The 18,176-nt window shown below is 39.3% G+C and overlaps 2 protein-coding genes across 3 annotated transcripts in view; one reads left to right on the top strand and one right to left on the bottom strand.

The window, feature by feature from the left end:
- The window catches only part of LOC136445839 (V-type proton ATPase 116 kDa subunit a 1-like), a 268,423-nt gene that overhangs the window by 125,801 nt on the left and 124,446 nt on the right, over positions 1-18,176 (top strand). The window lies entirely within an intron of this gene.
- Positions 1-18,176, bottom strand: part of LOC136446470 (zinc finger protein GLI2-like) — an 80,395-nt gene that overhangs the window by 44,545 nt on the left and 17,674 nt on the right. The window contains exons 1-2 of one of the 2 annotated variants that reach the window (XM_066444847.1): positions 17,219-17,524; positions 538-652 (exon numbers count right to left, since the gene is read on the bottom strand). In XM_066444847.1, the coding sequence (XP_066300944.1) occupies positions 538-628 (91 nt within the window). In that variant the 5' untranslated portion in view covers positions 629-652; positions 17,219-17,524. Of the gene's footprint in view, positions 1-537; positions 653-17,218; positions 17,525-18,176 lie in introns of those variants that run through there. The other variant, XM_066444848.1, reaches the window with a different exon arrangement.

Genomic DNA, 18,176 nt, shown 5'->3' with positions numbered 1-18,176 from the left:
AAAAATGTGCAACGTTCGCTTCACTCAGAACTTGAGATTATCCACCAATATTGCAAGGAAATGTTTTTCCTGTCTCCCTAATTCCCGCGTGGTTCGAGAGGTGGGTCAGATCACGGGAGGGCAGTTAGGGGCGATCAGGAGGGGCTGAACGGCCAAACCTTCACGACACACAAGGTCACACAATAACCAAGATATCAAAGAAGTTTTATGAAGACGCAAGGCTTGTATGTTCACCAGTTGACTAGTCATCAGATATTAACAATTGAAGCTTTAAAATCATTCTAGGAAGAACATTTTGTGAGGGAGCAAGTATGGGAGCTCCAGTAAACGAAATAAGATGGCACCTAAGCTAAAACATAGCCAGAATGGGACCAAAAACTTTAATATCAGAGGAATCTAAAACAGAGGAATCCGAAAGATTCTTGTCCTCTAAACTGATGGCATTACAGCGAATAAGTGTGCATTCTACAACATTTTACTCATGTTCCACGAGAGATTCCGGTGTTTAACTAGGGAAAAGAACTGATGCGTACATACCGTGGCGGAGGCTTTTGTCGGACTTGGATTCCGAGCTCTCGGCCGGCCTGCGCTCTGGCTCCTTCGTCACACCAGGGCTGGTGGACGCCATCGCTATCTCATAGTGGTCTCACTTCTGTAGGGAAACAAAATTAAATCATAAACATTGGGCACTTCTCACAACAAACAAAGTTTCCATATACATGGTCAAACATGATATGTCACTGATGACAGAAAAGGGAAGAACTAGCAAGACTCAAATATAAGTGCAATTGATCATTTGATGGCTGTTCCTCCCCTTTCTACAATATCTCATATTTTCTTCAAGAAATATTTGATTGCTGTAAGAAGACATATCAAACCTTCAACTTTCTTTACTTCAAGTTCAACTGTATGCAGAAACCCAAGCAATATCATGCCCGAAAATCGGATTTTGGAGGTCAATTTATTTTGTGATTTCTATACACATGATAAGTTCAAACAACACTATCACAATGTATATGATGCAAAAAATGGCATCGTTGTGAAGTGAGAACTGAAAATCATTGTGAAGTGAGAACTGAAAATCATTGCCTGGGTTTTTGTAGGCTCGCAAAACTAAGGTATCATCATGAGGCACATTTTTGCGCTGTTTTAAAATGCTCAAAGTATGAAGTTATTACTGAAATATGCTAAACAGTGTTAGTAAATGTCACTAGCAAAAAGATTTCAGCATTCTTTTTATTTCCATTTTTTTGTCCTAATATTGCTTTGGTTGCCTTTAAGTTAAATTGCTACTTAGTAGAAAATCTCAACAGATTTACAAGAAAATACAAAGTTTTTTGTACTTTTGCTAGTTTAAAAGCTGACAGTTCTGTAGCCTTGCTTTGAAGCAACACATGAATAGAGCACCCATTTTGATGCTCAGCCAAGTACCTGTCTAACTTATGCTGTAAATTTCCAAACATTCTCTACGGTTTTCAGTTTGCTGTTTTCACAGTGACCACCTTGAACTCAACACTCAACATACCTGCCAACATTTATTCTATCTTCCATAGTTCCAACCACGACCTCAACGATACCACAAACTCTTATGTTAACTTTGTGCCAGGCAATTTCAGAGCTAGAGTGAAAATGAATTCATGGTACGGCAATTTGACTTGAAAGCCTGAGCATCTCTGTACAAAATCTTCAAACTGATAAGATCATAGAAACATGACCAGAATCGATACAGGTCAATACACGACACCAGCTAATGGAGTAACACAAAGCCAGACAAGTCTTAAATCTTAATGGCCACCATGAATTTAACATTTTGATAACTTCCTGATAACGACGAAGCTGTGTTAGTACAGGAGATGGTAAGTACACCTCAGGCGTTATCCCACTCACGCTAACAGCGGTTACGTATACGAGTGGTTAGGGCGGGCATTAGGTAGGTTTCAAAGGTGTCAAGTTGGCATCACCAGTAGCGTAGTCTGACAGCTTATCACAGGTAGACATTCAGTATTTCAAGACAATTCAGCCTCTACAACTGGATAAGAGTTGGAGATTACTAACTACTTCTTGACATTTCGAGCGACATCCATCACTCTTCTTCCGCGTCATAGGAAACATTATTCCTGTCATATACATGTACAAATGCACCAGTCTATCCCTCTTCAAGATAGAGCTTGGTGTCTATACCATTGCTGTTGCTCAAAAGTTTGCCACCAAGCTTGAGAAATATCTGAAACCAATCATATGTCCCTACAGCTCCTTTTTTCCAAGTAAACAGGCCATGTCGTTCTTCCCACACCTTTGGTGCATAGGAGCGGTGCCCATCTCTATTTCTATAGCCCTTGGGCCACTACAGTACGGACATAGTCCACCAGTAGCGGTAGTGTGTACCACACTTTTTCTCCTTAGTGCCAAGTGCAGAGCAGAGTTGATCTTAGCATATTGGAGTATGCTCTGACCTGTGAGTTCACAACTGACCGACCAAATGCTGGGAAAGATCAAAGGAGAGAGCCAAGCAGCCGTGTTATCAGGTAGATTTCCCAGCAGACCTATGGAGCCTTGTTTTTTCATCATTGTTCGTGTGAAAGACAATAGCCAGCAATTTGCTTCCTTTGAGATAAAAGAGGAAGTGTGGCCTCCTCTGATTGGTCAGATTAGAAGACGAAGTTAGAGGAGGAGCTTTGGTGCTTGAAAATAACTTTCACACCTCGTCAGGGATGGACCGAGAAGAACTGCAGGGCTGTCTCCTGGCAAGACCTAAGTTCAGGCCACCCCAATAAAATAAGCTGGTTCTTAGGCAATTCTTTGCAATATATTAGCAAGAGGACATCATGAAAACAGATGGCTGTGACGAAAACTTATATCTGACTCTGTTCACTACCTGAAACTGTGTGTGCCAAGGTACAGGCTTTTTCCTAAGAGTCCTTTATGTTGATATTTCAACCTAGAATTATTTTTTAAGTCCGAGAACCAAGGAATCAAATTGGTGTGGCCTAAGTAAGTCACTCTTTGTACCAGAGTGTTTATACTTGCCTACTTTTGTTAGGGTTGCCATTCCTTTGCCCTTAGTTAGACAACACAGTCATGGTTGGGTTTCCAGAAATCTATTTTGGAAACAGTGGAGACATCCTGACTAGAAGACTTCCCCTAGCTTCCACTGAGAGTTGTAGACTGTTCTCCTGTTTGTTACTGGAGTTCAAGTTCAATGTCTTGTATCAGTTCAACTGTTTGTTTTAATTCATCACCTCACACCATTTTGTTATGTGTTTTTGTAATACCGTGTATGTGTACTTTTTCGGACTCAATGTATTATAGACTTATCAGAGTACTGTATCTTTCTTATATTTTGTGTGACCATTACCTCTTCCCTCATGACCTCAGTGATATGAGTTTTTTATTAATAAATAAAGGTTCTATCAAACCATCACCTGTTTCTTCTTCCATTATCCTCAATTGCCATGTCTTCAAATTAGCTTGCCTGATAAAAATATTTGGATTTAAAAAGTAAGATTTGCCAATATTCTTGGTCTTTCTGCAACAAAAATGGCTTTGTAGATATCAAGAAAATGGTGTCTTGGAGTTTGAGATAAGGAATACGTATTGTATGTATGTCCTTTTCCAACAAGCACCAAAAAAGTCAATCAGGGATAGCAGACTTCACCCATTTACCCATACTGCTTTGCAATCCTTTCAGCCCCCCAGACAAAAATAGCAACGCAGAGAATGTATGACAACACTGCTTTGTGTATATTGGGAATTGTAGAAACATTTACAGAGAGACAAGTCCAAAACAATACTTCACTCCCTTGAGGTGAAGTAACAATATTGATGTTTGGGTTGTTGTGACATTTTAGTGACCTCTGACCTTTGCCCTGCATGTTCCCCCTATCTAATTGGTCACATGCACAAGTGTCAATCAAATGTAACAGACAATATATCAACATGTCTATCCCCCAACACACCTGCTGTGTAAAGTTACCAACTCAGCCAACTTCTCCATCCAAGATGGCTCTCGGATCACCCTCTTACTTTAGGAGCAATAAAGTCCTGAACATACTTCTAACTATTAAGTCCCAAATTTCAAAATTCTGTGAAAGAATATTATGAACTGCAGGGTCAGTTTTGCCAATAATAGTAAGAGAATAACAACAAAGTTAGGATATTTCCAGAACGTTCTCCTTATTCAAATGATGTACTAAAAAGAAAAGAATTACGTAATTTATGCATAAAAAAATTGCTGCAAGAAGATATTTCTTTGCTTTCTTCCTGATGGAAAATGCAATAAACTGCTTTGACACTCTCACTCACACATAAAGCTCTGGACCTTTAACTAAAAAGCTCCAACTGTTGAAAATTACAGGATAGCCAATACTCTAGACTATATAACAATCAACAAGGTGTTCTAGCAAAAGATGTGAAAGTGTACAACCTAACGCTCTTCCGCCAAAATTACTAACTCAATGTAAAATCACCTCATACCAAAGGTGGCAAAAGTTTATTCAAAACGAGTCATGTGACCAACATATGTAGGTGTCCATCATCTTTGACCCCGAGGTCACCCCAACAATAAACAACTTATCAAGACTGAAGGGACACCACTTGGCTCAGGTATGCAGGTGAGGTGTGGCCCAGGGCTGTCTCCAGGACCCGTCTCTCCGTCCGGGGTAAGAAACCTGCTTCTTGGGACCATAAAAAATTCACCCCATGCATCACAAAATCTGAACTTCATAACATGAATCTGATGAAAATGTATTTTTGTAAGCTTAAAATGACAGCTTTAACAACGAAAATCAACATGGACTTCCAAACAATGAGTGGGACAGAAATAAGCTGGAGACAACCCTGGTATGGCCTAAAGCCAGAATGGTAAACAATAACAGAGTGTTGTGTGTTAACCCTTGCTAATTGCAGACTACACCAGACAGGTTATAAATAAGCTGATTCTAACAGTGTTGGAGGTCACAAAGTTCAGATTAAATTATAGATGGCCACTTTCTAATTGTACAAATCTTTCTGTTTTTATTGATTTGGAAAAAGATAACAACTGTTTATTTGAAGAAATTGAAGAAAAAAAACATTAACATTTTGTGGTCTACTACTAGTACTAGCCAAAAAAGTTTAAATGTAACAGTTTAACAGATGTCTAAATTGTCAAGAAGAGTTTCTCTGAACTAAACATATGAATTTTTCTTCAACAAGTGTTATGATTTTTAAAGACCACAATTTTCCTTTCCTGTGTGGTAATTAACAGAACTAAAACATGTCATTTTCATAAATTCTGTTCCAAAAGGTATTTAGCTTATGAGATAGGTCAACTTTCTGCACTACAAAAGTCAGTTAGGGCTTTAAGGTTTGAATATGTCTTTAGGAATGTACTAAGACTGGAAAAAATAATGATGCCCCCAAGTAGAGATTTGTATAAACAAAGAAACAGCTCTACTAAGTAGTAACTCAACATTCTACTGACAACTTAAATTGGAAGGTAATTCTAATCTCTAAATTGTCTGACTTCTATCCAGGTGAGTTTATACCTGGAGGGAAGGCAGGTGAAAAAAGCTAATAATCCTTGACCTCTAACCTCATGAACACATGCTAGTAGTTCAATTTTTCTCCTAAAGAAGAATGGATCTTTACTACTGTACATCTTGAAACAATTGCGGTGGATTTATTTTCACAGTTTTCATGGTGATTTAATGATACCGTTTCCAATGCATTGCTACCGTACTACAGAATTGTCTCAATCGCTAACTTAAAACACAGTGAAAACCTTGGTTTCTCCCTCTGCCGCGAAATCAAGTCCTCACAAAAATAAACTGAATTTACGGTACTACTTCCATCTGTAATGAAAAGTCCAGTATCCAAAATAAACATCATACAATCTCATATGAGAGCTGTTTGTTGTGAAAATCCTCTTGCTAAGTAGTTGGGTTTCACCCTTTTCTGTAATGAATACAAACACGGCCTAGAAATTTTCTGATTTACTTTTCGAAAAGGCTTTCCATTTGATACCGGAAGACGTGTTCTGCAGTGTTACTTGGAAAGCTTAGGATGTTGAAAAGGTATTTCTTGCCACTTTCGAACGTCTTAAACAAATGTCTTCCTTCTGGACCCAGGTGAGAAGGTGTCTCCGTCTATGACCTTTGGGGTCACCGTGAGCAAACAATCTGATCCTGTCTTCCCTGGCTGTCACGCCAGTGAGGAAAGACACTATCTCACACCATATGGGGGAGGGGGGCGGAAAAAATTCCTGAACATCTCTATACCAAACCCTTTACCTTCAAACCAAGGAGGCACAAACTAATGACCTAAACACGAACCAGGTTTACGGCTAGGGAGCCATGTTGGGACGATAAATCTGGGGAGAATGAAAACTTGCTGATGTAAGGAAAGTTTGTTTGAAGCCCGGACTCAGTGGGATATGTCCCCTGCCTAGCTTCATGGGGAAGACACACAAAGCTGATAAGAAACACAACTGCTGTGTGCATTTTCCATGCAGCTGTTTTCTTCCTGTCAGCAATTCCTACCAACACGTCCTAAACGAACCACTACAAACACACAAATGAAGTTTATGGCACAATAATGCGAGTACGTTGGAAAGACTGCCACGGAAGCGAACTGTCCAGCTGAAATAACATGGAACTGACAGACAGCGAAGGCAAGGACCTTTCATTGCTTCAGCTGCATAGTTCAGAGGACCGAAGCAGCGGGAGCCTGTACATTGAAATGCCAAATTTGTGGCACATAAAGAAAGAGAGGGTGTAGGGTTGCTACGCTTGGATACGTGCTGTCTGGTACACGATGGGATAAAGAAAGGGTTCGATGAACTGTGTCCGAAGAGGTCAAATGGAGGGTTGTCTCTCCACCCTTTATGAAATTTTGACTATAACGCATAATTGCAGAGACAAAAGCACTGTACGTTTCTAATTCTGGCAAGAAAAACTAATCATATTACTTCAAGAGTATCGCAATTATTAAGATGTCTTTGCACCCTTTATGAAATTTTGAGCATAACGCATAATGGTAGAGACTACAACACTGTACCTTTCTTAATTCTGGCAAGGACAACTAATCATATTACTTCAAGAGTAACGCAATTAAGATGTCTTTGCACCCTTTATGAAATTTTTAGTATAACCGAAAATGGTAGAGACTACGACACTGCACCTTTCTTAATTCTGGCAAGAACAACTTATCATACGGTACTACCTGAAGAGTGTCGCAACAAGTTGTCCAACCACCCTCTGTAAAATTTTGACTGTAAAAGAACTAAAGACGGCGGCACTGTTCTTTCTGTAATTTTAGCAAGTAAAACTAATTATACTTCACAAGATGTGGTGCAGTGCCAGTTTCTTGAAACAATACAAAAGACTCTCATAACAAGTTTAGTTCCAGCGCCACACTGTCGGGGACCTTCAGAAGAATTTGCTAAAGCCTTGTAAGGTCAGCAAATTTCAAGAGTCCACCCCTAATGAAATCTTTTAAAGCGTAATGGCAGACAACCACAGTGTAATTTTTTTTCTATTTGTAGCAAGGAAATCTAATTAAACTACTTAATGAGTAATGCACCAAGACAGCAAGTTTCTTGGAATCCACATAAAAAGACTCTGACATAACACATGTAACAAGATCAAGTTTAAATTAGTCTCTACAATAGTCCCTCTAAACTGATAAACTGATAATGAAGTTAAAGCTGGCGTCGCAATGTACGCGACCTTCGCCCGACTTTGCTGAACGCCAGGTCGCCAAAATTAAAAATGGGCGAGTGTCGAACTTACTTGTCGCCTAAAAATGTACGCTATCATGTAGGACATGGCTCGGTAACCTGCAAACATAGGCCAATCTCTGAAAATTGTACAATGATCAAGAGAACATCGGCCGTATTCACTTCGGATAAGTCCTTTTGAATTTGAACTTGCAGACGAGCTATTTCGACAAAAAGGAATCAGTCAACAAAATCAGCAAAATCAGTCAACGAAAGCAACAATATATCCGCAACCTTACATTGTGTAATACTGGCCATACTGAAAGTTTTAAAGAAATGTCAAGAATTAGTGTCACCTAATCTTTTCAAATATCTGGCTTGAGGACAGGAGGTGTCACCCCGAGCCATGGGGGAAGTACCCTCTGCTCCGAAATGTAACTTGTTTCTCCCCAGCAGTATGCTATAAAGTTTAACCACAGCTGTTGCCCTTGTTCTTCTAGGTTGTAGACTTGTAACAAATCAACAAGCCCCTGAAAACTTACCAGTTCTTAAAAGCCTGTTATAAAGGGTGGTTCTTATTTGTGAGAACTTTTGCTGAGATACACAAAACTGTTCATTTGTGTTGTTCGTCTGTGTTGTGTTCAACAGCGAACTTTTTTCAATCAGAACTCTCGTCCATATTTTCTGATCTGTATGATGACTGTGCAATTTATCTGTACAGCCAGTATAACCGCCTTATCCTTTTTTTATAGCATAACACACCAGTTTCATAGGCATATGCAGCAGCTAGTTATATAACACCGGACAAACCGTCACACCTAACCTTTGCACATGTAGCAAACTTCAAGTGACTATTCAAATGCCAATTGCTGCCTGGCTATTTGGCAAAAGAAAGTGAACCAGCACAAGAATGAGATTGATACCAAGCTACCTCCCTGAGTCCCTCCCCGTTCTGAACAAATGGAACGTCTCAAGTCTTGTTAGGGAGGACTGTTACCTAACCCCAACATAACCAAGATTCAAACCAAATGTTCTGGTGGTGCCTGCTCTCATTATCTTTCTCTAACCTTGAGCTAAAAGGACAGGCTTAACTCTGTCGCCCCTCCCCCTGAATTTATGGTGAGATTAGAATTTGATGAATTCCAAACCTCTGAATAACACAGTTGTATTTCTTCTAACAGGCTCAAGTGTTCATAATTCATTTTCTGAAAGGAAAGTTCAGACATTATTTTCTTGTCTTTTTTACGCTGTAATAATTAGCCTAAGCAAAAAGATCTTCAATTTTCGTGTAAACACTGTTTTTACAGCTACAAAATAAGCATAAAGTTTCAACCAAACCATCAAAAGAAGTAAATTACTAATTCTGGAAATCCAAAATTTGCATGTTCTAGCATCTCCAAAAATAAAATAAAATCTAACGATGAAAAAGAGTAAGAAAAATGAACAAGTAGTGATTGAGCACATCAAGTTCATGTAACTTTACAACAGAAGTTTATCTAATTATATTCTAATAATATAAAAATAATCTGACAAAGTACATGTGTGTATATTAGTACAAAAAGCAAGAGGGTGTCAAGAAATAAAGCAAGAGATTATGAGGAATATATAACCTACACCAGTTCACATCCCTGTTAAACACATAGTGCAGACAGCAACGATAAGCCAGAAATAGACCTGGGAACTGAGGGATTATGACAAAGGATTTAGAGTTAGGCGGCAAAAGGAAAACGTAAGATTCGGGGTGGAAGTTCTGTAATTCTGGAAAGGACTGTAAAAGCAAACAGAACACCAAATGAAGGTTCAGTCTTTGAAGTTACATGTTAAGAGGATGGTGTTACCAAATACAGCCAGTTTGAGTCTCATTCAGCATTATTTACATTTTTCAAGTCAAAGTTCTTCTGATTGCCCCCCTCCCCACACTTTTTCATAGACAATCTAATTATGCAGTTTAATAGACTCTACAGAAAATCTTGAAATGTTCGCTGTGATTTAATTTTTGCAGTGACCTCTTCACTCATCAAGACACCCCGAATATGCATTTCCAACGTATTGCTACCATACTACAGAATCCTTTCAGCTACAAACTCAACACATACCACAAAAACCTTCTTTCTCCCTTTACCGTGAAATAAAGTCCCCAAGAAATTAGATCTGATGAATTGACATTAATCTCTAGGCAGATGTTGGAAGGCAAAATCATGTTTCCTACTTCCTTCTTCACTGTCCCATTTGTAACAGAAATCATGAGCTTGAAAAAACATTTTTGCCTCCAAACATCTGCTTGTAGATAAGCAGTTTGATCATCTTTGCTCTCTAGATAGTAGTGTTATAATCTGTATTTCACAACCACAGCCGAATACACATCACATACGGTGTATATGTGTACAACACAGCAGGTTAGTTACCAACAAGAAAAGGCTTCACACTCTAGATGTAAATTGGTCTTGTGTATGCTTTGTATATTTGCTGATTTGGATTGATCAACTTAGCGTCAAACTGTTTTGCCTGATTCATTTGCATAATCCTGTAGACTAGGCCAAGATTGCCAACAATCTATCTGATAAAGCTTTGAAGGAATTAACTTGAAGAAAGTTGCACAAGATAACGATATTGGATTCTTTCTTGTAACAACTTCAATGAAGTTCAAACATATTGAACAATTAAAACACAGAACAATACTTCAGTTCAGACTGAAGTTTTGTTGTTTCTATTTGCTTGTCTGTCTGTGTCTGTCTGTCTGTCATTGCCAGTCTGTTTGCCTGTGTATATTTCTGACTGCAAAGTAGTATTGGTGATTATGTTATGAACTCGCTTCTGTAAAGGAGGTGAAGTCTGCCATCTCTGACTGCCTTTTTTAAACTGTTAATTTTGAAATGTTCACAGCGGTGTCGGGTGATAACCTCCATTCCCCGCCTACCTCGAAATTAAATCCCTACGAAAATGAATGCAATTACGGTAGTCTAACTACAAATATAATTCAGCCTTCTGGTACCTTTCTTCTACCTGTGACAACAATACACCACACTTTTAGATTCTTTTCAGTCACTGATGAAAGATAGTGGCTGCTATCTGAAACGTTTGACAAAACTTATCCAGTTTCTTGAGTAACTTTTCTATTGCTTATCTTATTAACCTGGATGTCTAACATTCATGGATAATGCACCGCAGTTCTCTAACGTCTAAGATAGTATCTGTTGTTATCAGGGCTTGAGCCAGAGCTTCTGTGATCTGTCTTTTGACACCTGTAGAAGAGACAGGAACAAGCTTACTGTGTTAGTGAGGGATACACAGCAGTCAGCCTTCACAAAAATGCCTGGGGAAAGTATAGGACAGGGCATAGTCGTTCATGAATATTCATGAGGTAGTTCCTGATGCAAAAAACAGTCATGTTGCATCTTTTCAAATTTTTTTTATACATTTTCATCACAATTAAACTTTTTTGCACAAACTCCTTTTCTCACGTTTGTTTATCATTAGATATCAATCAATATACAATATTTCAAGGATAAATTTATAAACTTTTTGTTTCCAGGATATCCTATGACCTTTACTTCAGTTCAAGGTCATATCTTGAGGTCAGCACAGAAACAGTTGTTTTGCTGTCCCCATATTTTCATGGCTTTTTTTTTCCTGTCTACATATTTGTACTTTTCTATTCTAACGTTACATATTCCTTAGTTTGCAATGTCAAATAAACTTAGAAGGGCAAGAAACAAGTAGGCAGAAAACTGAACAATGAAACAGAGTTGAATATAATGTTTATGTCATAGAAATATGTTTCCCTCAAACAAAATGTCACAAGTTGGCTGCCTCTTGGCATCTCCAAGCAGATGTTGGAATGAAAGATCATGACATTCTCTTGCGAGGGGTTCGTAGCTCTCAGCAGAGCCCGGTAGATGGAAAACGTTACGATCAACCACCCCAACATCTGCTTGGAGATTGCCCTTGCTAACCATAGCGAACTCTGACAAGACACACCCTACACAAGTCGCCACATTTCTGTACATGCATCTCTGTAACATTTCACTTCTAAACCACAGATGGAACCCAACAAGTGCAACACTAGCCACCCCCACACACATGCTCCTGATGTAATCAGAGGAAGCACTTGGGCATTCCTGGTCCAATAGAGGCATTCGTGATGGCAAATTTCACATATCACTTCCAACTGCTGATATCTCTACTCCCCCTTTAGATGCTACGATAGCCTTACGCAACTGTAACTTCACACTCGGTATATCGTACTAAGTTACACTGACAGCGATACCTTTAGTTTAGACAACTGTTGCTTTGTGTGGCTATACTGTAGTATGGAAGCTAAAAACGGAAATGTCCCCAAAAGTCAGTACATCTTCGTATCCTATCGGTTTTTGAGATATCCAAAGTATTTTAGGTCTCTGGGTAATAGCAGATAAACTATCGTGTTTCAAATGTTACAGTCCCCTAGTAGTGTTGCTGTAGAATAGACATTTGTATAGCTTTGTAGTGGACATCCTTGAATAGGTTAAATGCATACAGAAAAACGAGTAAGGCTATTGTTTGGAGACAAAGGGAGAGAAACAACATACTCTAGACTAGTGTTTGAAACAAAGTTTGTATGTTGCTTCCTGCACGTATAAAATGATACTCTGAGAAAAGTATGCGCATACGTAATCCCATACTCCGCTGGAGTATCTTCTAGCCCTCCACACAATACACCCAACACACCTCCTGAAAAGCCCCAATATTTGTCTAGCTTTTCAGCCACCCAAACATAAACTTTGCTCGCCAGACAAAAGAAACAGCACTTGCGCCATTGGGAAGCAGGCCCGTGACCCCAGTGCCACAGAACAGAGGCTACGCAAGGACTTCACATAGAGCACGAAGTACGCGAGACACCAATTAAATCAACTTACCCCACTGGAGAGGTACGCACCGTGCCGAGCCGTTTTCACTGGCGTACACCCCTCGTATAGAGCCGACGCTAGTAAAAGCACCGGGTCCCATATCTTGAATATCTAACATAGAGAAGCTTTTAGCGAAACCTTAGCCTTTCAAATGAGAGCCAGTAGCTTTTTACCAGGATATAGCACAGTATTGACAGACAAGGAACAAAGATACCGTACGTAACATCGTTGGTAAAGCACCGCGATGGGTGTGGGTAGAAAAAGGCGTTTTTGATGAGCATGCGAAGTGGACTTTGTGAGTTAGGATAGTGTACACAACAAACTGTTCAGTCGATTGAGCGGTGCTTGATAGCAGTTAGTGCAAACAGGGGAATTTACTCAAGTCCTACCGAGTGTACACTGCATTCTGGTGCTGAGCAGTTACCAACAAGGTGGGAGCTATGTCGTAAGGAATTTCTGCCAAACTTACGAGCCGCGAAACTTGTAGATCCCGGCACCAAGAACACTTGCGAGGAATTTCGTGTTCGTACTTGACTCCTGTTGTTTTTCCTGACATTCATAGCTGCAATTATTTCTCCTACTGGATTTTAATAGTTTATACAGCCTTGGCTTGGTTAATAGGACACCGACATACTATCAATGGGTACTGTACAGAAGAATCCTGTCAACTAGAATTCTGAATAAAGCAAGAAGATAATTTTAACAATTAACTAGTATTGTGACTACTGTGTACTTGCAACATGTTTTCGAAGTCAAAATAGTCATCAAGTCTTTGTAAGTTGTTCTTCCAGTAGTTGTCAAATGCAAGAAACAAGGGGCACACAACAAGAAATTAAGCGAAAGTACATGAGCCTTTATCAATAAGATAAAAAGTTAAAAAACAAACAAACTATGCCATACCATTCTGCTTACAGAAGACATATAAGGTGCGGTTGCCAGTACGAATACCAACCCCCACACAAAATACTTGTGCATAGGATTGTATGCAAATCAGCATACGATTGTGAACCGGAAATACAACACAGGCCAAGGGCACGAAAAGGACACCAAAGGCACAAAACTAGGGTCATAGTTCTGCACCAATCATCACTAGAGTACATCAACGCAATTAAGGCTGAAGCATCTTATTGGCCATCGGATAATTTGCATAACGGCAGTCAATACAGAACTAAATCATAACAACATTGTATTTGAATTTTCATACTAGTAGATGTTTTCAGATTTTTCTCAAGGCTTATAAGACCAGTTGGTAGACTACTATGACTGCAACTTCCGCAAGCCACAATTTTTTCTGAAGAAAAGGTAATAACCAAATTAAGATTAAAACTTTCTAGAATTTGATAAAGAATTCATTAACTGGGGGCCATACCACAAACTTTGTTTGGAGACACAACAACTTGTCAAGTTCTTTCTCTTTTTATTCATAAAAAGCAAACGAAAACAATATGGTATCTTCAACAAGATGTTAACAGAAAAAGTGATATCAAAAAAAATCATATTCGTCCTTTGATTCTAAGTTTGAATTTACAATTTGTTGTAAAACGATGGTAAAGAAATTCTGATAATAACAAAATCTCCTTCTTGATACCATCTTGATGCATACAGAGTTTCATTATTGAGCTCCTATAACATCAACAAAGACATCTAGAATGCCCATGTTTTGGTGCTCCAACAGTTCTTGCCATTGTGTAAATAAACATGTCTTTTCTGGTTGATTATGATATATGTAGGTTGCAGGTGCAGGTTGTCTGTGCCCTCCAGCATTTTACAAACAATTATCTCTCTTTGACATTGTTAAATAAGGGGTTTCTACCAAATTCCAACAATATAAATAGTACATACTCGTGCAATGTACATCATATCATAAACATAAAAATTAGACTGAAAATGCACATACAATTCAACATGTCAAACCTCACCTGTCATACAAATAGCATAAATCTTTAAAAGCACATTCTCAGCATATTCAGTACACCTATTTTCTAACTAGTTGATATGATATTTCACAACACATAATGATAATATATCACACTTACCTTTGGTCCAAAACCTTCAAATCCTTCAATTCTCTCAACAACAAAATAATATCCAACAAGTATAGAAAATATACTTTGAGGATGAATATTGTATAATATTGATGATCGCTCACACTCACTCATTCACTATCTAGTTTATAGTCTGGTGCAAATCTGAGACTATATTCCACTTGTCAACGTTCCTATGTCTGTTAAAATTAAAATGTGTTATGTCTGATGTGGAAAAAAAGAGATGAACAAACAACTAACGCATGCTAACATCTAGCAGTATATGAAATCGTTAGAAATAGCACACTATAATTCTCTGGAGAGAAACCACCTTTACAGGAAACCAGAGCCTCATATCAACTGTAATAATCATCAAGGTAACAATGGGGAGATTGGAATGTGAGCACTGCTGATTATAGACAGCCACTTTTTGTGTAGGGCTTCACAACAAGTCTTTCCCTCGAGATTACACCACATATGTCACATTCCACAAGAGAAGCCTCACTGGTATAATAAAACACAAAAACCCTCTACAAAAACAGCCTGTCAAAATATGGTCCCATCTCGCTTTGACTGATACCAAAGAAACATCAAAAAGAGATTCAAATCATGAGGAAAACTAATCATTACTCTTGCATCATACATAATTGATAAGTTATAAACAGGGGGAAATCCTGTAGGAATAAAGTGATTTTCTTACCAGATATATTTGCAAGTACTTATCGGAATCCTACTACATAAACAAAAGCTTTACAGTTGAACAAATACTTCTTGTTTTGAGTGAGTTTTAAACAAAACAAAGATGAGGGTTGGCTCTAAATTAAGCTGAACAAAAATAACACAAACCATCCCCAATAAAGATTATTCTAATACCTTCAAATAAAAAAAATCTTAGTGATGAAACCTCTACAAAACAAAATTTTTCATGGATAAATCTTCAAGACTTACTTCTAGTATTTCTTAGATGTTCTACTAAAAAAGGAAGGAATAATATGTATTGATACAGAGGGCTAATTTTATCAGTTAATTGTGTGAATCGTGATCTGCTTTTGTACCATGTCCAAAGGAATCTGTACCAAACCGAAGCTGGTCCTATTCATTTCAATTGTCTCCCTATCCATAATGACAATAGCCAATTGTCAGAGTGTTGCGAATCGCTGAATTTCCTATTGTTTTTCGTCTCCCCCTGTGATTTCCTCAAATCGCATTCAACAAGACAGCGTGATTTTGATTACACATCCATTTGAGAAACAGACACAAGAAAAATCCACACGCGTCCGGAAGAAACCCACAAAACTGACGTAAATCTTCCAAGAAGAACTTTTGCGATCCTTCGTTGCTCCAAGACATAAAGTGTTACGACAAACACTTGAGTTATAAATTCTATGTTTATATCTACGTTTGTTTGAAAGAAATCGTGAGAAAAAAAGAGTGCTAGTCGGCTTACTAAACGACAAATAAGCTATCAAAATCGGCTGGTTTGTGTAGGAAAAGTATACCACGGGTTTGTATCTATTTCAAAGGCCCTTCAAGCCGCGTTGGAAGGACCCTTGAGGTAGTTTTACACGGATGCGCTCGGATAGCGCTACACAAACGCCGGGAAAGACGAGTGGTCTCCACTCTGACAGCCACAGACCACTGAGCACCGGAAAATAAACCTTCCAGACGATAGACAAATACTCCATTTCTTTGTAACACCTTCCCTTTATCTAAACTTCTCAAAGTGTCGCCTTTCCCAAAATATTCCGGGTAGAACAGTCATAATACAACATCTTGGTGTCAAATGCTTCCCGCTAATTCTGTAGTAGAAAAATAACCTAGGAAATCATTAAATAAACTACTTAATGGAGAATATAAACAAACTGACTCATAGACGATGCTGACAGTTTTTTGAGGATCCGGAAAAAGGGGAGTAAGAAGAGAGTCCCATCGCGGGAGCACGGGGTTGACAGACGGGCGCTCGGTTCACTGGTCGCCGTAAAATAAACTCACCACGCTCCGAACAGTCTGAAAGAACCTCTGCAAGCTGATATCTATAAACAACCGACTAAGAGCTACTACATGTGCTGGCTCTAGGAGATGTGAAAATTTTCATAGGAGGATTTAGATCTAAACAAAACACAAACGTCTGGTTGAGATAATGCAAGAAAGCACAACGGAAACTACAAAGATGGCAGCGGCCCAGTCGGGGTCCGAGTTTGGGGTTCGAATCCCAACACACATCGCTGCACAGACCCGTCTGTTTCAAAAACACACGACATTCTCACAAACTACCCAACCTAGACCCACAATAATTCCTCATTTTATAGCAAAAACAGGGCCAGAGATATCAGTTATAATAAAACTAACAGAAGCAACAGGTTTGCTAGCAAACTTTTGCTCTTTTCTGCTCCAAAAGTGCCGAATTTTTCGACCGAATATCGGAAGGTCAGGCGAGCGGACGTCGCCCTGCCGCCACCCTCCCCCAAACAAACTGCGAGACTAGAACCCATGATCGCCGCTATCCAGTCGGATGTGGGTACCCCAATACGAAAAGAGACAATCCAAACTGTACATAAACACGCTAGTGGCGATGGGGGCTTAGTGAAGAGGATTTGGTGAACAGTATTTACCTGGGAGAAGACAAGAAACTTGAAACGACCCGGGCCTGGCCTGGAGTCAACTTGGTGGGGTGGATGTCGATTTGCAGGACACTGCCGCCTAAAACTCGTGAAATACTCCTCCGAACGGCGAATACTTCCTCCAAACGACTTGAAGATGCAGCAGAATCTTCTCTACGACTTGTCAGAGTCGGGATTTTAGCAGAATTCCTAGGAGAAACCTCTTTAGAGGACGCGTTTTTGAGTCCTAAAGCTCCCCCCGAACTGTTTAGCTGGTCCTCAGGACTCTGGGATCGCCAACCCCGCTCAGAGCGCTGACAGATACGCGCGGAGGAAATCCGTCCGCGCGCACACAAACTTTCTTAACTCCAATTTCAACCCACCCAAGTAACCCTCCAACCTTCAAACATCCTTTCAAGTAAGTTTGAGATATGAAAATATTTATTAGAGAAAATAATGCAAGAATAGATGTTTAGAATTTGAAGATTTAGCAACGAGTTTGGTAGGACTATTTTATCAGTGAAAGTGCGTGATTAGGCAGAGTGGGGCAAGCCATGTGCATGGAGCGACTTGCTGCACAGCCGGATAGATTTTCGGTCGGTTGAACACAGCCCAACTAAACGATCCTTTCACCCAGACTGCACTGAAAACGTACCTAAAGCCTCAACAAACGAGAACTACAACAGAATTGTGATTTTAAAGCTCCAAAAAGGACAGAACGCGAGGCAATATGGTCGCAGACTTTTTTGATTGAAATTCAAGGAAGGGGCGAAGAAGGAGAACTCCTGCTGCGAGAATTTCCTTCACAACTCACAGCTGATCCGCTGTAACATTCATGAGACTTTCCCCCAGATTATGGACTGAAAAACCCTCAGATTTGTTTTAATTTCCAAAACTGTGTGCTTTGGGTTTCGAACTTGCTGTATCTAGGCCCAAAATCTAGTTGCGGTGGTACCAGTCTATGGGGAGC

Source organism: Branchiostoma lanceolatum, chromosome 12 (assembly GCF_035083965.1).
Source record: "Branchiostoma lanceolatum isolate klBraLanc5 chromosome 12, klBraLanc5.hap2, whole genome shotgun sequence".
Classification (NCBI taxonomy): Eukaryota; Metazoa; Chordata; class Leptocardii; order Amphioxiformes; family Branchiostomatidae; genus Branchiostoma; species Branchiostoma lanceolatum.
This window is presented reverse-complemented; position numbering and strand designations above follow the sequence as displayed.